Genomic DNA, 22,528 nt, shown 5'->3' on the forward strand with positions numbered 1-22,528 from the left:
CTGAAATCACTTGTTAATCACTAGGGGGCAGTATATCTTTATTAATCCCGAGAGGTAAGCATAGTAGCAAAATACATGGATGTGAAGGCAGCTGAGATGTATTCCCATATGTCTCAACATATCAAGTTTGTAGAAAATATACAGAATATATATAGTTCAATATGATATCTGGAACTACACTTGGTGTAACAACTAACACTTCAGCTGTAGCTTCTGCCAGTTGGAGCAATGACAAAACATTCAGTTTTTGTCCTGGGTTTACGAAGACCACATCCATCCACACATTTCAGTTTCATTTGAGTTCATGTTTATTAAAAAGGGTGTACAAAAACAAGACTGTTTAGAAACCTACTATACAATGACACAAGCAAGCCTGCAATACCAGCAGCAACCAACACAACACGTCTCAATGTTCCTCCCACGGTAACGTCTTAAACCATCTGGAAGGAAAATTGAGTTATCAGCAGTTGATCAAATTTTAAGCATTCCTACGGCAATTACATTAAATGCATTTACAACATAGATGCCAGTCTCATCATTCCACAGTCCAGCAGCGGTTTCCATGGCTACATGTTAGTGTTTGTTCTGTGAGGTCTGAAGTCGCTGGTTGTGGTCAGATAGGGCAGTGAAGACAAGTTGTACCCAGACACTGGCCTGAGCTCAGGTCTTAACTTCAGGTGAGGTTTAGAATGTAGTCAGGATAAAAGCACAGACAGTGCTGTTAAGAGTCTACTTCTACCATGAGCTGTGGTGTCTCAGAGCAGGAATGGCATTTCCTGTCTGACATGGTTTTGAATCTATTAGCTCTGTGCAAGACATAAAACAAGATAAAAAGGAATGTGAGTGCTTCCATGCAGTGCTAAGGCAGTTAGATGCAGGTCTATATTGCCAAGGAGACTTCTATTCTAAAACACACATGCACACAGGAAGAACCTCTCCCTGTGCACATCTATCTTATTGCTCATGTCCTATTGGACAGAATATGCCCAGCTCACTTTATGTAGAGTACCCTGATTTATTAAGGGAAATGAGTGAGGAGACCAAGATGTTCCTCATTAGAAAACAAAACTGCAAAAAAAGGTCATAAAACGGTTCAACACAGATGTACTGTATGTATGTATGTGTGTATGTGTGTATATATATATATATATATATATATATATATATATATATATATATATATATATATATATATATATATATATATATATATATATATATATATATATATAATCTGTTAATGAAATCATTAATGATTAAAAACATCAATAAGGTAACAGCCTTGTTTAAAGTGCATTTTTATACAATTTTAAATACTAAGATTACAATGTACACTGTTGGATGATAAGGATGACTTAGCACTGTCTCTGGTAAAGGGGGAGAGGTGAGTTGTCTTGTGGCCAACAGAAGAGCAAATCTCAGTCCAGGCTGAGAGGTAAGTGAGCCATTCTGGGTAATGAAGGATTGACTGCAGCAATCTTGTTGGTCAGTGGAGCTATGCTGTCTTCAGGTGTCCGTAGTGAGTGCTGGAAGACATGGCACTCAACAACAACCCTAGCAATGTGAGGAAAACGCAAGATCCTCTTTCCTCAGAGTTCATGAAAGAGATACAGTCTTAGTTTTAAATATTAGGAGGTCAAATGTCATACATGAAAGATCTGATAAAACACTAGCTCTCATTAGGTCATGTAGCTCAAAATAGTCACAACATGATCCATTTCATTGTTTGATTCAATCACTCCTTTCAAGCATAGGATGAGAAATGCACAGAGTCAGAGGTTGTAGCTGATTTGGTGTTCTGACTGGTTGTCAATTCAGTGGTGCTGGTTCACACCCCTCCAGGCCAGGTGTCCTCATCCCTTGTGGAAGGGCCCAGCAGGGATCTCAGGTGACCAGCTTTAATCGTCCTGCAGGACAAACCAAAGGAGAGCAGGAGTGTGAGAGGAAGAGAGAAGTGGGGTGGTTGGGGTCTCCTACATCCAAATCTAATCACCACAACTCAATCCAGCCCAGGCAGAGAGCAGCAAAGATGAGTGAGCGGACAACGTGAAACACTTAGGAACACACTCTCGGTCTGTCTCCCAATAAAGATCAAATATAGACACACTAACACACTATTTATTATTTACTAAATAATGACATGGGTTTGTAGACTCACTCAAGCTTGTGGACTTACATTGTTGTATCCAACACACACACACACTGTCTGAGTTAGAGGCAGGGAGTGTTAGGTGGGCCTTGACCAGGTGACACAGGTGGGCATTGGGCACCATGCCATGCTGAGTGTTACCATGCCAAGCTACCACACATTCAGCATTAAGCCCACCTACCTGCCCACCATCCCCGAGCAATGGACTGGCTGTGTCTACCTGCTTGTCTGTAAACCAACCAATCACAGGATCAGGACAACACCTTTCCAGTGTCAAAGGGTTTGAAAGTTGACTGCGTCAGTATGTGGTGTGTGCTGTGAGAATTTTTTTTTTCTTCAGCGTGTTTTTACCTGTGGAGAGCTGAGACTGGGACCTCCTGCGTGTGGTGGGGGTCTTGGATGTGGAGGAGAGGGTAGAGCCAGCACTGCTGGCCCGGGAGATGGGAAGGGGCACCGGAGTCACTGGTGGAGAGTCCAGCTGCAGAAGGCAAACATTCTTATGATGGGCTATAATGAAGCTGGATCTGTCCTAGTTTACAGGAGGGACAAGGGAGGTATTTAAGGGAGCCCAGATAAGCACTGTGTTAAAAGCTGCAGGGGCCAGAGTGAGTTTTACCTCAATGCTGTCGTGGGTGGGGGAGGAGGAGGTGGAGGAGTTTTCTGTCTGTCTTCTTGAGGAGACAGAGCCTAGCTCAATGGTCCGTACGCGCTGGGCAAATTTCAGCGAGCACACTGACTCGCTCATGTTGCTGACTAGAGGAGACACCTGGACCATCATCAGCGTCTTGCTGTCCCCACTCAGTGAGTCCTGGAGGAGGTAGGTGAGCCGCGAGTTCCTGAATGGCACATGGGAGTGTCGACTCCGTAGCGCGTTTATGACATCGCCCAGGGCCGACAGGGACTTGTTGATGCACTGGGCCTCTCTGAGGCGGCTACCCTCAGCCCCGGACTTGCCGATCCGCTCAGAGCCCGCCAAGTCCACCAGGTTCAACTTACCTTTGGGAATAGGACACATATGAATGACTGCCAAGTGTTTGTTTCCTTCTGTGTGTGTGCATTTTAGGGAATGTACAAAAGACAGGGAGTGAGAAAGAATACCATGAGTGCGATGTCCAGTGGAGCAGTTGAACCCTGCCACAGTGATGATGAGGAGTGCATGGGAGCGTGAGCTATGCTCATTCAGGTTTGTACAGGCGGTGGCTCTATTCATATGACCCAGCTCAAAAACCTGCATTCAAATGAGACGTGTTAACAGCGGACCATATCTGCACAGTTACAAGACACACACACGCAAACACACTCTCTTGGAAAGAGATCTCTTTAACATATGTATGTCTAATTTGGGGGTTGGAGGAGCCAAATCCCTGCTCCAGCACATTCCTTAAGCCCAGGGAGTCCGGGCAGCCATTTAACCATCTAGGCTCAGGATAAGAACCTACTGCAACCTACCTACCTGATGGAGCCAATTTAAAATCAGGTAGATTAGGAAAACACAGTATCAACTCCCCTACTACCATTTCATACTGAGCAGACAGACATCATACTCTGGTAGCAACCAACCCATGGCCGATGATGGACTGACCTTATTGATGTCCTCTGGACTCTGGACGATGAACTCAGTGAGACCGGGCACATACAGCTGACCGCTACCATCTGGGTTCATTTTAATGTCCAGCTTCTCAGTGGGGTTCTCTCCCAAGAGGTTCCTGGTGGAAAGTCAAACAGTGAACAGATGAAACTTGAACAGATGTTCAGAGGTTACATAATGGTGAATGAAAAAATGAGGAAGGGAGAAAAAATGGGGATAAAATACTTTGTGCTGCACAGATAACCAAGGACATTGAATATAATCCACTTTTACATAATCACTGACCAGTTCACTCAAATTTCGTAAGCACACATACCAGCCAGCACATGGTGCTACAGAGGGCTTAGGAAGGACTTACATAAAAGAAATGCAATAATGTCTACTAATGGCGCAAACCCCTGCTCTCTGAGAGTTGGTAACAAAGTGACCACTTGTGCACACAGTGTTACCCACCTAATCACTTAAGTCCATTTTTTAAACTTAGTTTAATAAATTGTGTGTAGGTGTGTGTATGCTTACCGAAGGGTCTCATTGTAGATCTCCACCATGCTGACTGTGATTTTGTAGTCCCAGTCGGGAGCTTTCACAGTCACCTCAGAGAAGAGCAGCCTTAAAGCTCTCTGGTTGATGCCAGGGTCCTGGACCACACCCTGAAGACATTGCACATCTATTGGTCAGCAACCACCACCACCTGCCAATCACTGGTTCAAATCTACACCACATTCAGGCTGGGGAGAGTCATTGGGTAGAGGACAAACAGGGGAGGTTTTCTACCTCAGAAACAAAGGACATGTAGCAGGATCCCTCGCTCAACCTACCTCCATGGTGTAGGTCTTTCCTGAGCCTGTCTGTCCATAGGCGAAGATACACACATTAAAGCCATCGATACAGGAAGTCACCAAGGACTGGACCTCCTGGAACACCTGTTTGTCCAATCAGAGAGGGTTTAAGAGTAGCAGCTCTTAAGACAAAAGATAAATACTATGCAGGTGCCTTTTGGGCACTTGGTGACCAACCTCTTCCTGAGAGGCATGAGGAGGGAAGACCTTGTCCAGTTCAAAGGTCATCAGTTTTCCTTTGTTAGAGAGGTACAGGACTGAGTCATCCTCTGGGTCAAAGGTCACCATGTTTTTGGCCTCTGCTGAATCTGATTCCCCATGGCACACAGGCCGCACGCGACAGAAAACCCTGATGTTGCCTGGGAAATGTAGGCAGAAACCATTACATTAGGAGCTGGGGATGGCAGTGGGAACTACATATTCCAGAATGCTGAGGTGAGGGATGAAGGTTGTACCTTTGAGGCGCACCAGCTCGTTATGACACTTCTTTCTCAAGTTCATCTCCCTTTTGTATTTACGCAACAGCTCCTGGTTGGCACTGCTGACCTCACTGATCACTTGACAGATCTGTAGGCATGACAAGTTGGCACACATCATGATGCTAGCAGAAACATATATATTTAGTGTTTGTAATGGCACATGGTGAACAAATAAATTCAAACACACACCCCTAAACACACACACACACACAACACGCCATATGACCTCTTGCTTAGCCTCTGCGATGGCTTTGTCCAGCATGAAGGGAAAGTCTTGGACCTGTCTCTTCAGACAGTTGTAGTCACAGGTAAGGGTTCGCAGTGCAGGTTGCAGGGTCAGCAGGTTCATACGAACACCTGGACAGACACACAGATAAGAGTTAGACAACATCATGGGAATACAGGCACTGACTGCATGAAATACACACACAAACTTACCAGCTAGGTTTTCATGTACAACTTTCATCTCACTTTCAGCTCTAATGAAGGCCTCCTCGATCACTCTGTTCTTCTCTTCCTCCAGGTTCTGCATCTCAGCTTCCAGCTGGCCCTGGGTCCTCTCCATCTCCCCCTCGTACACCAGAATCTACACAGCAGGACAGAGGCCAAGAGAGGGATTAGAGAGGGGCCAGGGGAATACCAACACCCACCTTGGGACCTTGGTTAGGAGAGATTCTGGAGCCCTTGAAGGTTCTGGAACTAAGAGCTGAGCCAGAAGTTAAAGGCTACAGCATTAGGTGCAAACATGGAGGCAGAAACACGAAGAGCCATTTCAGAGATTCCTCTCACCTTCATGTTCACAAGAAATAGTTTGGAGTTTCTATTGTAAAGACTTTAAAATACAGAGAAGAGCTAAAGGGTAAACTAAAGTCCCTTGCCAAATTCAACTGATGAAGCTACATGACTACAGACTGGTCCATCAGGATGCATGCTAATCATCAGCTAATCATTGTAATAGCGTACAAGAGTGAGTCACTATAAAGCACACACTGGTTGGTCTGGATGGTCACACACTAATGGGGGGGATTTGGGGTGCTGAAACACACAAAACTAGAGCATGATAGATCTACTAACTGTTAGTTGAACTCACATAAAACCCTCCTGTGATACATTTTTCACAAAATAGTACATGTTCCAAAGTTCTGAAGCGGTTTCCAGGTGGATCAAGCAAAATTGGGGCTTAAATTAAAGTCAGATTAACGACCATGTGACTACTCTACATAGCAATACCTTTGGGAACAAGCATTGTACTACAGTTAAATTAGAACTACAATAATTAGTGGTACCTGTTAAGTGAAACTCACTTAACTTGGGCTTTCCAGGGGTACTGTGATGTAAAAATTGATCTTATTTTGGTAACAACTTTGAACTGCCCCACACAGGTCCCCCACCACACCTGCTCCATAGACTACTATGCCTGGCATAATGTTGTTAATAATCTACACCGCAAACACTCAATACGATTACATAGCAATTCGGTCCGTGTATTTTGCGGCCAATGGATTTTCGTTTTAAAATGAGAAAACCAAAATCGGCAAACGAGCTGTTCCCTGATTACGACCCGTTATCTGATTTGATGTGCTTAAACATGGAAATCGGGAAGTAATATAGTGTGTGGAAATATTATTTCAAAATTTTGCGTAGATTTTTGTGTTGTGACCCGGAAGTTGCTCCCACGAGCTTGACAGTCACATATTCAGGATGTCAACAGAGGGCGCATAGGAAAGCAGATGAACGATAGAATTGCTCGCAGAGCAATAGAGCCTCAATACAATATTTCATTACATCGGACTGAAGCATGTTTCCAGAGTCTCATCAGCCACCTCTAAAAAATAAAGTAGGTTCTACCAAAGCCTGTTTAAGGATTCACATATTATATTAGACATATTATATTAGACATTCTGTGGTTCTACCCAAAAAGTGAGTTTCTTTGACTTTTTGGGAAATGTGCCATTTACTGAGTTTTTTTTATTTATGGACAATGCAACCATATTCAGAACCTGTATACACAATCCTCTTTTAGTATTTGTTAAATACTCCGTTAAATATAGTCTTAAATATTTAGATTTCAAAGCATCACTAATATATGTATTATTACATTTACTGTCAAATGAAGTACAATCGTTAATAAAAACATTTGGTAAAGGTCTTATTCTTACATATAACAATGTGCTTTGAACTAACTGTAATAATGGTATCGGCATTGCTTCTTGTTGTATTCTCTATAAGTACAGTTTAAATTATATTTTTTGAAGAACGCTTTATATTCAAAAAAGTTACCAGACATCTAAATTATAACATCATTCAAACACAATGCATAACTAAACACAATTCATACCAATCTATTTAAACAATGATTTCCTATTGATTACAATGAACCTATTGTTCCATAAGGCTCACATTTTTTAAGATATACATTTTTAGGCTCAAAGTTGATAGGCTCTGAAATTTTTAAGGTCCAATTTTTTAGGGGGCTCAAATTTGAGCAACCTGAATTTCCGAGTCTTGAATTTTTGGGTCAGATTTTTTTTTCATTGAAATGTATATTCAGATGTGAATTCGGTGTTGTTTAAATTTCAATATTAAGTATTCAATGCCTTTTGAAATTCAAAACATGTCACTGATTTGCTTTCGTACAAATGGCAGAGCGCCCTCTGCTGACATCCTGAATATGTGGACCAGAGTGACTGTCAAGCTCGTGGGAGCAACTTCCGGTTCACTACACAAAAATCTATGCAAAATTGAGAAAGAATATTTCCACACACTATTTTATTTCCCGATTTCCATGTTTAAGCACATCAAAGAAAATCAGATAACGGGTTGTTTTTTCGTTTTCCGTAATTTTTATTTTATTTTTTACAGAAAATGGGTCGCTTTCCGTTTTTTGTTTTCCTATTTCTAAATGGTAATCGGGGAACAGCTCGTTTCCCGATTTTGGTTTTCTAATTTTAAAACGAAAATCTATTGGCCGCAAAGTACACAGACCCAAATCATATGTACAGTGTTTCCTACACATATTAATTTGTGGCGGTGCGCCACAGAATCAACACCGGCCGCCACATATTGCGTTTCGTTATAAAAATGGTTTAAACGCTATTTAAAACACGCAGTGTATTCTTTCAGCTGCATTTCCTTTCCCTGCTCTCCCTCAGTCTCTCTGTCACTTACGCGTCTCTCACACACACACACACAGTCACAACGTCAGCACACCTTAGCAACAACGCTATGCTATATCAGCGAGCCTTCAACATTAGTACCATAGCCAAAAGTCTAGGAAAGTTTAGGTTATTTTTTGCTAGGTACCTACGAACATGCATGGGCTTGTTATCTAGCCCTATTTTGGGGGGGCTGGAGCCCCCCAAAAGTTTTATTAGCCCCCCCAACTGTTTTTTATTAAAAAATAATAATCAAAAAACGTTCATTTCTCTTCCTAAAACCCACTAGAGGACACTATTTAAAAGCATATTTTCAAAAAATGTGTTATTAGTTTTGCTGGGTCACAGGAAAAATAATAGGTTTTATCTAGGGGCTTAGCCCCCCCAAAAGTGGGAACCTAGATTTGCCCCTGCGAACATGTCTTAATCTGCTAGACAAGTGGGTTCCCCATCGTTTTTTTGGTGAGCTGTCTCACGAGCCTTACTTACCTGGAGTCATGGAGCCGACCAGCTAAATTTAGCACTAACGTTGCTAATGCATATAGGCTATGCAGAAATTGTTTACTATATTTTCAGGCTTCAAACAGTGCTGCTCAAGCAGAAAGACAGGGTCAGGGTGAGAAAGAGAGAGATTCTTCAGGCATTGAAGAAAGAGTGGACAGCATCCAACACAAAATACATATAAAAAATACAAAGTTAGTTAAGTTCTGTGTAACGAATTATTAACGAAGGAATTATTTTTGTTTGATTATCTACTGTACTTCACTTTGAAAAAGCGAAAGGAATATAATGTAAGACTTTAGTTGAGTGATTATGGGGTATAATAAGTCTGACTTAGGAATGGGTTCCAGAGTGACCTGCTTCTATTTACAGCACTAGCTGCAGTGTTGACTTCTGAACTATAGGGGGTATCGAAGAGGGGGGTGGGGGGCCAACCTTGGACAACCTGTGAATGACCTCGCCGTTGCCCTTGCCGATAGCCTTGGAGAGCAGGGCGCACAAGCGGCCACGGTCCATATGCAGCTGGAACCAAACGCAAGCGGAGATAAAGGAATTAACATGAAGGATAAAAATAATAAGTCTCTAGGTGGAGAGGGAGGCTCTATCAGCCTGTAAACAAGGTAACAGGAGGGGGGTGGGGTTCAAAAGAACAGACTTATTAAAGGGAGAATTGAACAGACCGGAGAGAGGCACAGAAGAGTCCAATAGCCAAGGCCAATTCTGTGTAAGGCATGTGTTGGTGTGTATCCAGCCTGTGTACCTGTGCTCGTAGCTGGGTGCAGGTCCTCTGGGACTCATGGAGCTGCTGCTCCAGCTCTATAAGCAGCTGTCTCTGCACAGCCAGCTTCTTCTGCAAGGCAGCGCTTTTGGCCGCTACAGCCAGCTCCTTCTGAGACTCCACCACCTGAGTCACATAATGGTGGGGAGGGGAAAAAATTTGAGTATTGTTATTCCAATACGATAGGAATTCATTGTTCCAGGTTGGGCGTGTCTCCTAACCTTGACATGCGGTGGCATGGCGGACTGTCGAGCCAGCTCCTCCTCACAGTCCTTGAGCCGAAGCTCTAGCCACTGCTCCACCTCTCCCCGCTGACGCTTGGACTCATCCAGTTGCCTCTGGGTCTCCCCCAGCTGGCGGTTGGACTCTTCCAGGTGTCTATGAAGGGTCTCCACCCTGTAGGTCTTCTCTAGGAGATCTTTCTCCAGCCCAGCCAGCCTCATCTCCCTCTGTCTGGCCTGGCTCTCCCACAGAGACACCTCTCCTCGCAGGACCTCTGCATCCTACACACACATGACCACACACAGTTAGAACATAACAGAATTAATACAAATACAGGCCATATTAATTGGTGACACACGTACACACACCTGGCAGCTGGGGCAGGCAGAGCATGTGGAGTCGGCTGGCCTATCCTGATTGCGAAGCAGGGAAGTCTTACATGACTTCAACTCCTGCTTCAGCTGCTCGTTCTCACACACAAGCAGATCCAAATGCTTCTCCAGATCTGTCGCACCCTAGAGGCCAGAGGACCATATACAGACACACACATGCAACCAGGGAGAGATATGTCAACATACAATAATACAAATGCGTTCCTTCCAAGGGTGGACGTACATTATTGTGCTTCCAAAACCCAGGATTCAACATGTACTTTCTCTCTCCCTTCATTTTTTTGCTGTCAAGCAACCTGTGTTTGGTTGCACCAACCAAACACAGGTTGCTTGACAGCAAAAAATGTGCCACGAGTTGAGCTAATTCAAACGTTCCTCTGTCTATCCCAGGAGGATCTAGCTAGCTAGGCGATATCCTGTGTACATCTCCCCCTCTCTCTCACACTTGTACCCTCCATCTCTCCCATCTTGTCTTGTTTACCAGCTCAGAGCGCAGTCTCTCCACCTCCTGGCTCTGGTCCAACAGCTTCTCCTCCAGCTCCTCCACCTGTAGATCCAATTGAGAGAACAGAGACTTTACAACTGTACTAGTCCTCCACTGACAAAGTTCACCTCATCCTGTATTAGCTGCTGCTATTAGGCCTAGGCTTTCAATCACCTCAGAAGCGCCCCTGATGGACTTTACCTGTGTGCGCAGCTGAGCAATGAGCTGCTCTCCCTCCTGACTGGTGAGACGCTCTGTGGAACGCTCTCTGGGAGGCTGCTGCTCCTTTGGCTCAGCCAGCTTTTGCAATGGTCTCACGCCTGCACACATACACACACAAACATACAACTCAAATGTATGGGCAGTTAAAGCATGCAGGGCTGAGTAATGCAAACGGACAGACAGTTGATATACACCTGTCCTGTAGTGTGTGTGCGTAAACCCACTATCAGGACAACACACGCACACCCTACCCATAGTAATATTTATGAAACACTCAAACAGGCATACCATGAAAACCCAGCCTGACTATGGACTGACTCATTAATTTCACACACATCAGAGAAATGTGTGTGACACCAGATGTCAGCTCTCACACCTGCAATTCACTTCTACTGAAACTACCACAATCGTCTGTATTCTAATCGATATTCTCTCACTCTTTCCCTCGACTCACCTCTGGGCTGGACTGAGTGCAGCTCCTCCTGCAGTGTGTGGATGACGTTGGTCTTTTCCTGGAGACTCTGTTTGTGACTGTGCTGTAACCGCTGCAGCCGCAGGCAGCGTGAGCCCTCCTCACTACACAGACGCGCCTGGAACTCACACACCTTGTCTTGCAGCGTCTACACACATACAGTTAGTGGTTAGGTGTCGAACAAGTTCATAGGGATACGTGGAATCTAATCGTACTTCTCCTCTGAGATCAAATGTCTATGTTACAGACAGCTATAGAATAAGGTTACAACAGGGTTCTACCAGACTGCTGCTACCACTGACTACATACAACACAGCTGTTCAGAAAAGATTGTAGGTAGAGGAGGAGAAGAGGTCACACGGACACATCTAGTGAGCGGGTAGGTAAATGAGAATGTTACATAGGCAGGTGTCCAGGAATAGGACCAAGTGACCTTCTGTTGATGAGAAAAGAACAGGGAGAGATGATTGAAAGAGCAAATAAGATGGTGTGAAAACGGAGAGAGATAAAGCACATAGGGCCATAGGCAGAAATCCCGGGGGGACACAACCCCCCCATCCTGGGAAAAATATTATTTGTCCCCCCAATAAATCACTGTAAACATAAGCAAATTTAAATTATATTAACAATGTACATTTAGCATATTACAATGTAAGGCTATGTGTTACAGCAGTAATTTTGGTGTCCCCCTCAGGAATTACTCTTGAGAAAATGTCATATATTTGTCATATATTTGTCCACAAAATTTATAGCAGATTTTTACCACTGCCTAGGGCTAGTCATATCAGGAGAGAAAAGAAGACAGATATCGTATAAGCATAATGCAGCATTGTTGAAGAACATGGATTTTGGTGGTAGACTGTCGAGATTTGGCTGTGTCATTCTGCTCAAAGCCACAATGTGCATTCAGCATAGGGGAAGACAGTGCCTGTGTGTCTGTTCAAACTACACACGTATGTGAGGAGCTGTAAAAACAAACGTGTCTGAGAAAATGTACTGCACTGTCACGTTTAGTGGGCAAGCCCAGGCTGAAGAGGCCATGTGGTGTTCCTGTCAGCTAATATCATTGTATGAATTGCTGATGTAAGCATCTGAGTCAGCATTGAGACCGTCATTGGAGCGTCACTCCAGCTTGTTCACATGCACAACCTTACAAATGAATGAAGAAAAAAAAAACGCTTTGAGTCGCACACAAATGCAAATGAGTGTCTCCCCATGGATCTGTCAGTGTGTGTATGTATACGTGTGTATATGTGTGTATGCTCTTTGTAACCCACCTGTATGCGTAATTGCTGGTTGTGGGGACTAGTTTCTGTAAGGTCAGCAGTCAGCGAGGGACACTGTGCGAAGGTGGTACCAGGCAGAGACAGGAAGGAGCAGTCCTCCTCACCATCACTCATCAGAAAGTCCCCTGAGCTCGCTACAGGTAACCAAGAGGGACAAACAGTGATCTGTGGGTGGATACAGTGCTGATCTCCTGTTCAACTTTTCAGCACATTCTGTCTGTCCTTTTTTAGTCAGGGTTCAGTATCCAAGGCTCTCCATCCCTCTAACCATTTTACAAATTCTCTTTTCAAGTCTATTTTTTCAGTCAGTCCAATCTTATTTTCTTCCTATGCCCCATTTTCTTTCCTACCAAGGTTTGTAGAGCACCATGGAAACCAGCAAAAGCTAGATAAGCGGAGTGATAAGACTCCATCAGGTGAAACATTAACCCTGTGGATGTCTGTTTGTGTGCTCACCTTGGTCAACTCTACTGGGGCCCAGACTCAACTTGAGAACAATCACAGCACTGTACTACAGGATCCAATCACTGTAATACTGTACGTCAAGTCACTAATACTGTATGCATAAACAATCGTTAATGTCTTAAGCTTACCTAATCCATGCGTACTCTAAGAACTACTCAGCTAATCAAACACATGCACAAACAGTAACCCGTTACAGGCTATAAAGAAGTTCCCAAAACCGAAAACTAAAACTGTATGCAAATACCAGATACACAGACAGATTAAATAAAGCCTCGGAAATCAAGTGTGTGAATTGCATTTGGTTAGTTGTTGACAGCATAACCAAGTCTCACAGAGTGCACACACACACACACACACACACATGTACTCATTAGAACACTGACCTGTCACTAGTGTGGACTGGCCATACAAAAGCCTCTGGACATGAACACTACCTTTCAAATGTTCCTTTGTCACTCCCTGACCCTTTCATAGTTTTGTCTGTGTCTATCCTCAGTAGGAACAATCAAACTTCTCCATAGTCACCATGAACAGCACTGCAAGCACATTATCACAGGGACACAACACACTAGTTCACAATGCACATCCACACACGCAAACAAACATACAGTGTTAGCACTCCTGCCCCCTGGACTGTGGCTTTAAGGGGATCAGCCTTATAGCCACATCTAGACACACAGGGACACCCATATCTTTAACGCATATTTTTAGACAACAGTAATGTGTAAACGCTAAGGTGTGCCAGCTTTTTCTTCAAGGATCCAGTCTCCCTCAGCTGAATGTAAAACAAACTCACAGGAACGAGTCGCACAGTCCTCTTCTCTTCCCTTGCCTCTTCTCGACTGTCTCAATGAGAGTGCTGTCACGTCTCCCTCCTTTTCTCCTCCGCAGACCCAAAAATGCAGACACACTGGTTCAGCCCTGTCCCACCCCCACATTTAAGACTTGCTCACCGTCCAATGAGACGTCTTTCTTCCAGAGGTCCTGAAGGCAGGGGGCGTGGCCAAGATCCCAGGTCTTTTGTGTTCCGAACATGACCGCGGGGCTGAGCAGAACACTGGACTGCTGGACCGTCTGCCCCGAGAGAGACAGACAGAGCGAGGGAGGAACAGAGGGAGAGAGAGTAAGGCAGAAAGAGAGATGCAGATGATCCAACTGACAAATCCAAACAGGAGGGAGGGTAAAATATATGACAAACATGTGAAATGAGAAAGAAGACAAGGAAGAAATCTGAGAAGAGCTTACAGCCTATGAGTAATGAGTAAAATGTGGATAGAATTTCTGCATCAGCTGACAGTTAGCCAACCGATACTGCAGGACGACTTTGCCACAGCTGCAACATCTGTAACTTAGTATTAATGATCATCATAGATTCTGAATAAACATTGGCTTTTACTGATTCACGAAAATACCCAGGTTGTTCTCTGCCTTGTATCAGTCATCTCCCAGGGCAATAGTCTCCGGTAGAATCAGCCACAGTGTGTGTTTCAGTACTGTACAATCAGTCTTCCCTCCCGAGGGGACAACTGGTGATAGGAATGTAGAATGTGATGTCACTCCCCAAACAAGTGGGCGATTCTCAACAGAGAACCCGAACATCCGCAACATGCCTGGCGGGACTGATAGTAGGGTAATGACTTCTTGTCTTTTTCTGGTTGGGGGGGGACCTGATAAGTAGCTAAGAGCTTACCCTCACCTCACTTGTCTTAAATGTGAGCACTGTTCCACATAAGTCAACTTGATCAAGCCAATCAGATTACATGCAGCGAATCATATTAAATACATTAGCATCATATTACAGGACTAGCCCCTTCGCAGAACAGCTAATACAAATTCACATGGATATGAAGTTCCGGACGATCCCCCCTAAACAATTATTTCAACCACCCCCCTACCCCTTCCCCAAGAATAAACCCTCTCTTCAGGGAACACACATCACTCAGAGCTGCTGTACTCATCGACAGGTGTGAATAACAATGGCAATGTTGCGCAAACCAAATGAATTGAACTTTTGAGGCGGCGAGCAAGAAGCAAATTGCCTGTATGCAAGCGGAAAACAGCTTTAATGTTTTATGCGTCCGTTTTTGTTTTTTCGTATATATATCCAATTATTTGTCATTCTTTTAGGGGGCCCACACTAGCAGTACTCTCCATCACTGTACCCAGTCCACACTTTGCAGGTCATCAGTATCTAAATGCAATTTTCTATGACAACCTCTAATATTCACACACACAGCCTACCCTTCCATTTCCTGTTGCCTTGCGTTCTGCGTGGTGACCGTAATGGTCTCGGTCCAGCCAGCGTTTGTTGATGAGAATTCCAACCAAACCTAACATGCTGTCTGTCACAGAGCTATGGCCATGCTTACAGTCTAGTCCAGACCATGTACCATTCACATCCACTTACATAGACTGACCATGTACCATTCACATCCACTCACATACACTGACCCTCTGCTACAGGTAAACTCCTTACCCCCAATTCAACCCCCATTATTCTCTTAAGGTCATGCACACCCTACTGAATAACAACACTATCCAAAGTAAATGTATTAAGTCTGATTACTGGGAGGGCTGGGTTAGGCTCCTCCCAAACAGACCCAGAGACCCTCCTTAAAACAGATCTGGGAACAGGAGTATTCAGGCCCCTCACCTGGACCAGCAGGAGAATTCCACATGACCTGATCCCAGATCAGCTCTAAATTCACCACTCACAAAACACTACCAATAATCTTTTAAGCCTGTGACCAGATGGCCTCCTGCTTCCCCTTCACTCTATGTAGAGCTACACACAGCTCTCAGGGAGCTGATCTCAGCTCCAACAGTTCCAAGGAGAGCATGTAGAGAGGAACAGCTGATCCAGGTCGACTCTCTACCTCTCCTTTTTTCCCAACCCCATACTGCCCATAAGGAGAGAACATACAGTGGTATGAAAAAGTATCCGAACCTTTTGGAATTTCTCACATTTCTGCATAAAATCACCATCAAATGTGATCTGATCTTTGTCAAAATCACACAGATGAAAAAACAGTGTCTGCTTTAACTAAAACCACCCAAACATTTATAGGTTTTCATATTTTAATGAAGATAGCATGCAAACAATGACAGAAGGGGGAGGAATAAGTAACTGAACCCTCTGCCTAAGGAGACTTAAAGAGCAATAGAAACACATTTTTACCAAACAATTTAAGTCTGGTGTGTGCCCAATCACTGATGGGTGGCTTAAAGCTGCCTGCCCACTATAAAACACACACCTGGTAAGAATTGTCTTGATGAGAAGCATTGTCTGATGTGCACCATGGTTCGCTCAAAAGAGCTGTCTGAAGACCTGCGATCAAGAATTGTTGATCTGTATAAAGCTGGGAAAGGATACAAAACCATCTCTACAAGTCTGGATGTTCATCAATCGACAGTCAGAGAAATTGTCTACAAATGGAGAGTTTGGCACTGTTGCTTCTCTCCCAAGGAGTGGCCGTCCACCAAAGATGACGCCAAGTATTCAGCGCAGAATACTCAGAAAGGTAAAAAAGAACCCTAGAGTGTCTGCTAAAGACATACAGAAATCACTGGCACAGTCCAATATCTCTGTGCACACATCAACTATCTGTAAAACAATGGCCAAGAATGGTGTTCATTGGAGGACTCCACGGAGGAAGCCACTGCTGTCTAAAAAAAAAATTGTTGCTCGTTTAATGTTCGCAAAAAGGCACTTGGACACTCCACAGAAGTTTTGGCAAAAAAAATTGTGGACTGATGAAACCAAAGTTGAATTGTTTGGGAGGAACATACAACGTCATGTGTGGAAGAAAAATGGAACAGCTCACCAACATCAACACGTCATCCCCACCGTGAAGCATGGTGGAGGGTGCATCATGGTTTGGGGCTGTTTTGCTGCCTCAGGGCCTGGACAACGTGCAATCATCAATGGAAAAATGAATTCAAAAGTTTGATTCAAAAAATTCATATTTTAATATGAAAACCTATAAATGTTTGGGTGGTTTTAGTTAAAGCAGACACTGTTTTCATCTGTGTGATTTTGACAAAGATCAGATGATATTTGATGGTGATTTTATGCAGAAATATGAGAAATTCCAAAAGGTTCAGATACTTTTTCATACCACTGTAGATGCCGTCAACTCCAGGTTCTGTTGCAATTATGAATAAGATCCTGTCGCAAGCACCTTGAGCAACTGTATTAATATAGTGCATCCGGAAAGTATTCACAGCGCTTCACTTCATCCACATTCTGTTATGTTACAGCCTTATTCCAAAATGGATTAAACTTTTTTTCCCATGAAAATTCCACACACAATACCCCATAGTGATGAAGTGAAAAAGGTTTGTTTCATATTTGTTATATATTGGCAACATGTACATAAGTATTCACAGCCTTTGCTCAATACTTTGATGAAGCACCTTTGTCCGCAATTACAGCCTCACATCTTTTTGAGTATGATGCTGCAACTTTGTTACTCCTTTTTTTGGGTAGTTTCTCCAATAGACCAATTTTCACCCTACGTCACACGACTGTCAAGCAGGCTAACTGCGCATGTCGGTTGCAAAAGACGAACTTCTCCCGGCTATAATACACTTGGATTGTCTTTCAGGTCATTATATATCTCTGGCCACTGGATTGCAGGGCTTGACAAACTTTTTGAGGCACATTTACGTTTCACTTGTACACTATCATGCACAAAAGTCACTTGACCCTGATACCTTTAAATAGCCTGACCTAGTGATCGGGCAAAACTAGCCTGGCTAACGGAGGTCGCTTTCTCAGGCAGGCAAATGACGAATGAAACAGGCCTGTTAAAGAAATCAGAGATGCTGGCTATCTTCAGCAGGCTCGTATCTACAAAAGGCAGCCCTCACAAAAAAAATTGAGTAGTGAAATACAACATTGTGCCAGTGAGCGACCCGAGTCTCACTCTGAGGCTAACGTCAAAACAGTATAACGCCGTGATCTTTGTAAGATGGAGCTGGTGAGGGCGGCCGTGGTTGTTAGGTGCGCTCTGTTTTGTCTAGTTTTGTCTGTTAATTCAGTGCTCTGCCAAGATTTCCAGGGTTCTGTAACAAGAGAAGGACTTCTGAACATAAGGACCACAACTCCTGTGGACTTATTTCCCACTTTTCTGCTTCCAGCGGCAGATTTAGTGGGAATTGTAGCCAGTGGGCTAGGCTTTGCTCATGCAGTGTAACGCCGTAGAAGGGGAAAGCGAGCGGGAGCACTAGTTCGGCTATGCAGACGTGGAATCCGAACAGTGCTTCCAAGTTTTTTCCTCTCCAATGTACGTTCACTGTGCAGTAAAATGGACGAATTTCAGCTACTGATGGTGAGACTTTCATCTTGGGTTTTGTGCTTCACGGGACATGGCTGTGCGATTTGATCCCGGACACCGCTTTACAACTGGCAGGCTTTCAACTCATGAGAGCTGATCGGGACACTGCACTCTCTGGCAAAACCAAAGGCGGTGGTATTTGTTTCTACATCAACAGTGGCTGGTGTGTAGATGTGACAGTGATTCTGCAACATTGTTCTCCGGATCTGGAATCTTTTTTTTATAATCTGTAAACCTTTTTACTCCCCACGAGAATTTGTGTCGCTCATTTTGGTCGGAGTTTACATGGCGCCGGGTCCACAGGTTAAAGAGGCCCAACGCACGCTCACCGACCAGATTCTGAGTGTGGAGCGAGCAAACCCGGATTCCCTTGTTATTGTACTCGGCGACTTTAACAAAGGTAATCTCAGCCACAAACTCCCTAAATACAGAAAATTCATCAAATGCGCAAACAGAGAAGAGAACACTCTGGATCACTGCTACACTATAGTCAGTAGAGCCTACCACGCTGTCCCTCGTGCAGCACTGGGCCACTTTGACCATACTATGGTCCATCTGATTCCTGCATACAGGCAGAAATTAAAGCTCTGTAAACTTGTTGTGAGGACATCAAAACAGTGAACCAGTGAGGCTATGGAGGATCTGCGGGCGTGCTTGGACTGTACTGACTGGGATATGTTCACGACTGCTACCAATAGTCTGGATGAACTCACTGAGGCTGTGACATCATACATCAGCTTCTGTGAGGACTGCTGTATACCAACACGCACCAGGGTGAGCTTCAACAACGACAAGCCCTGGTTCTCAGCAGAGCTGAGAAGGTTGAGGTAAGAGAAGGAGGAAGCTTTTAGGAGTGGGGATAGAGACAGATTCAAGGAGTCAAAGAACAGGTTTAGCAAGGCGGTGAGAGGCTAAACGACTGTACTCTGAGAAACTGAAGCGTCAGTTCTCTGCTAACGACTCTGCTTCTGTCTGGAGAGGGCTCAGGCAAATCACCAACTACAAGCCCAGAGCCCCCCACTCCACCAACGACTCCCGCCTGGCCAACGACCTGAACAAGTTCTACTGCAGATTTGAAAGATAATTGGACAGTCCTGAACTACCCCTTCCCATCCATGAGGCCTCCCCCCTTCTACAGTGACGACTCTCTCCATTCAGGAGGGTGAAGTTAACAGACTTTTCAAGAGTCAGAACCCCCGCAAAGCAGCTGGGCTGGACTGTCTCTCCTGCCACCCTCAAGCACTGCGCTGACCAGCTGTCTCCTGTGTTTACAAACATCTTTAACACCTCCCTGGAGACATGCCATGTGCCAGCCTGTCTCAAGTCCTCCACCATCATCCCTATGCCCAAAAAGCCAAGGCCAACAGGACTTAATGACTACAGACCTGTCGCCCTGACCTCTGTGGTAATGAAGTCTTTTGAGCGCCTTGTGCCGGCACACCTCAAATCCATCACAGACCCCTTCCTGGACCCACTGCAGTTTGCCTACAGAGCCAACAGGTTGGTGGATGATGCCGTTAACATGGCCCTCCACTTCACCCTACAGCATCTGGACTCCCCAGCATCCTACGCCAGGATCCTGTTTGTGGACTACAGCTCTGCCTTCAACACTATCATCCCCGTCCTGCTACAGGACAAGCTCTCCCAGCTGAACGTGCCCAACTCCACCCGCATGTGGATCACAGACTTCCTTTCTGACAAGAAGCAGTGCGTTAAGCTGGGAACACAAGTCTCTGACTCTGACTGGTCCATCAGCACCGGATCTCCTCAGGGCTGCGTCCTTTCTCCTCTGCTCTTCTCCCTGTACACCAACAGCTGCACCTCGAGTCAATCGTCTGTCAAACTCTTGAAGTTTGCGGATGACACCACCCTCATTGGGCTCATCTCTGACGGGGACGAGTCTGACTACAGGTGGGAAGCTGACAACCTGGTGACCTGTTGTAGTCAGAACAACTTAGAGCTCAATGCTCTTAAGACAGTGGAGATGGTTGTGGACTTCAGGAAGAACACAGGCCCACTCACCCCCATCACCCTGAGTGACTCCCCAGTCAGCACTGTAGAGTCCTTCCGCTTCCTGGGCACCATCCTCTCCCAGGACCTCAAGTGGGAACTGAACATCAGCTCCCTCACCAAAAAAGCACAACAGAGGATGTACTTCCTACGGCAGCTGAAGAAATTCAACCTGCCAAAGACAATGATGGTGCACTTCTACACAGCCATCATTGAGTCCATCCTCACTTCTTCTACCACCATCTGGTACGCTGCTGCCACTGCCAAGGACAAGAGCAGACTGCAGCATATCATCCGCACTGCTGAGAGGGTGATCGGCTGCAATCTGCCTTCCCTCGAGGATCTGCACACCTCGAAGGTCCCTGAGGCGAGCGAGGAAGATTGTGGCCGACCCCCTCCCACCCTGGACACTCCCTGTTTCAGCTACTCCCCTCCGGCAGAAGGCTGCAGTCCATCAAGACCAAAACCTCACGCCACAAGAACAGTTTCTTCCCATCCGCTGTTGGCCATTTTAATAAGGGCAAGGACTCACACTGACTTTAAATCACAAGCTGCACAATGACCCCTGGACATTGCAATTTGCACTATTGTATCGTTCTCTTGCATTATCTGTTTTTTTAGGTTACATTGTACATTATGGCTACTTATATTTAATTTTTTTCCTCTTAGTATTAGCTAGACCCCCCTTAGTATTAGATAGACTTTGCTCCTTTTGTATAGTTAGTCCACATATTTAAGATTCAATATTCCTATATGTTTAATGTAGGCACCTCCCTGCCAAAGTAATTTCCTTGTTTGTGCAAACATTCATGGCGAATAAAATCCCTTCTGATTCTTAGACGCCATCTCACTCAGATTGCCAGTTTTACAAAAATCACAAAAATATTCAAACAAGCTGGCAAAAAACAGACTTCCCCTATCTCTTGAATGATGCCCTGCTTGACTTTTTTGGTGTAAAACCTTTAATGTAGAATTGACCGAACTGTAAAATGATGAACTTTGATGATGAACGCCTAAGACAATGCCGTCTACCGGGCAACATTCTCAGTTTCATGAGTTTCGTGACTCAAATCAAAATTCTGATATGACAGATCAATTGGGAATCGCTTTCTCTCTTAAAGGCTGTTTCTCCTTTACCTTTTTGGTCTTTTTAAATCTAACTATTCGTATTATCCGTGTGGTCCTTTTGCCATCATAAATGCTATAATTTCCCGGTTTTCTGCAACCACATTGCATGCGCATCCCGAATGTCTATTCTTCTTTGCAGGACCTCTCCATCAGATTGGCTGGGGAGCATCAGTGCACAGCCATTTTCAGATCTCTCCAGAGATGTTGAATCGGGTTCAAGTCAGGGCTCTGGCTGGGCCACTCAAGGACATTCACAGAGTTGTCCCGAAGCCACTGTTATCTTGGCAGTGTGCTTAGGATCGTTGTCCTGTTGGAAGATGAACCTTCTCCCCAGTCTGACGTCCAGAGTGCTTTGAAGCAGGTTTTCATCAAGGATGTCTCTGTACATTGCTGCATTCATCTTACCCTCATCCCTGACCAATCTCCCGGTTCCTGCCGCTGAAAAACATCCCCCCCCATAGCATGATGCTGCCACCACCATGCTTCACTGTAGGTATGGTATTGGCCAGGAGATGAGCAGTGCCTGGTTTCCTCCAGACTTCAGGTCAAAGAGTTCAATCTGTGTTTCATCAGACGAGAGAATTTTGTTTCTCATGGTCTAAGAGTCCTTCAGGTGCCTTTTGGCAAACTCCAGGCGGGCTGTCATGTGCCTTTTACTGAGGAGTTGTTACGGCCACAGCCTGGTTCCTGTCTCTTTTACACCCCTGCTGGTTCACCTGTATCATCCTGCCAAGACCCTACACACCTGCCACCCATTACCTCATCATCCTGCAACCCAGCTTTCCAACCACTCCTCGTCAGATCGCTGTCACAGCTACTGTGGTAGTATGTGCTTTTGACCCTCAAGCATTGCTTGATTCACTTGCCTTTTGTAAACCTGTTTTCTTTGTGCCCAGGATCATCATCCGAGAACCCAGTCCCTGTCTGCCTGCTGACCCGCTGATTCATCTAACCAGACCAGAACTCAGGACTACACCCAATAAAACTCCAACTTGTATCTGTGCTGCATTTGGGTCCAC

The 22,528-nt window shown here is 44.8% G+C and overlaps 1 protein-coding gene and 1 pseudogene across 10 annotated transcripts in view; one reads left to right on the top strand and one right to left on the bottom strand.

The window, feature by feature from the left end:
- Nucleotides 1-1,282: 1,282 nt before the first annotated feature.
- Nucleotides 1,283-22,528, bottom strand: part of kifc3 (kinesin family member C3) — a 92,222-nt gene continuing 70,976 nt past the window's right edge. For 5 of the 10 annotated variants that reach the window (XM_084682900.1, XM_084682902.1, XM_084682901.1 and 2 more), the window contains 22 exons: nt 13,986-14,106; nt 12,559-12,701; nt 11,682-11,717; nt 11,264-11,429; nt 10,789-10,907; nt 10,585-10,650; nt 10,080-10,226; nt 9,711-9,992; nt 9,472-9,615; nt 9,147-9,233; nt 5,494-5,641; nt 5,282-5,412; nt 5,032-5,143; nt 4,754-4,935; nt 4,556-4,660; nt 4,257-4,387; nt 3,732-3,855; nt 3,248-3,377; nt 2,766-3,145; nt 2,501-2,627; nt 2,327-2,377; nt 1,283-1,907 (listed from right to left, as the gene is read on the bottom strand). In XM_084682900.1, the coding sequence (XP_084539026.1) occupies nt 1,885-1,907; nt 2,327-2,377; nt 2,501-2,627; nt 2,766-3,145; nt 3,248-3,377; nt 3,732-3,855; nt 4,257-4,387; nt 4,556-4,660; nt 4,754-4,935; nt 5,032-5,143; nt 5,282-5,412; nt 5,494-5,641; nt 9,147-9,233; nt 9,472-9,615; nt 9,711-9,992; nt 10,080-10,226; nt 10,585-10,650; nt 10,789-10,907; nt 11,264-11,429; nt 11,682-11,717; nt 12,559-12,701; nt 13,986-14,067 (2,916 nt within the window). In that variant the 5' untranslated portion in view covers nt 14,068-14,106 and the 3' untranslated portion in view covers nt 1,283-1,884. The remainder of the gene's footprint in view (nt 1,908-2,326; nt 2,378-2,500; nt 2,628-2,765; nt 3,146-3,247; nt 3,378-3,731; nt 3,856-4,256; nt 4,388-4,555; nt 4,661-4,753; nt 4,936-5,031; nt 5,144-5,281; nt 5,413-5,493; nt 5,642-9,146; nt 9,234-9,471; nt 9,616-9,710; nt 9,993-10,079; nt 10,227-10,584; nt 10,651-10,788; nt 10,908-11,263; nt 11,430-11,681; nt 11,718-12,558; nt 12,702-13,985; nt 14,107-22,528) is intronic. The other 5 variants (XM_084682895.1, XM_084682896.1, XM_084682897.1 and 2 more) reach the window with 5 other exon arrangements.
- On the top strand, nt 17,817-22,452 carry LOC146247353 (uncharacterized; annotated as a pseudogene).

This window comes from Hypomesus nipponensis, chromosome 19 (assembly GCF_054491055.1).
Source record: "Hypomesus nipponensis isolate SF chromosome 19, ASM5449105v1, whole genome shotgun sequence".
Lineage (NCBI taxonomy): Eukaryota > Metazoa > Chordata > Actinopteri > Osmeriformes > Osmeridae > Hypomesus > Hypomesus nipponensis.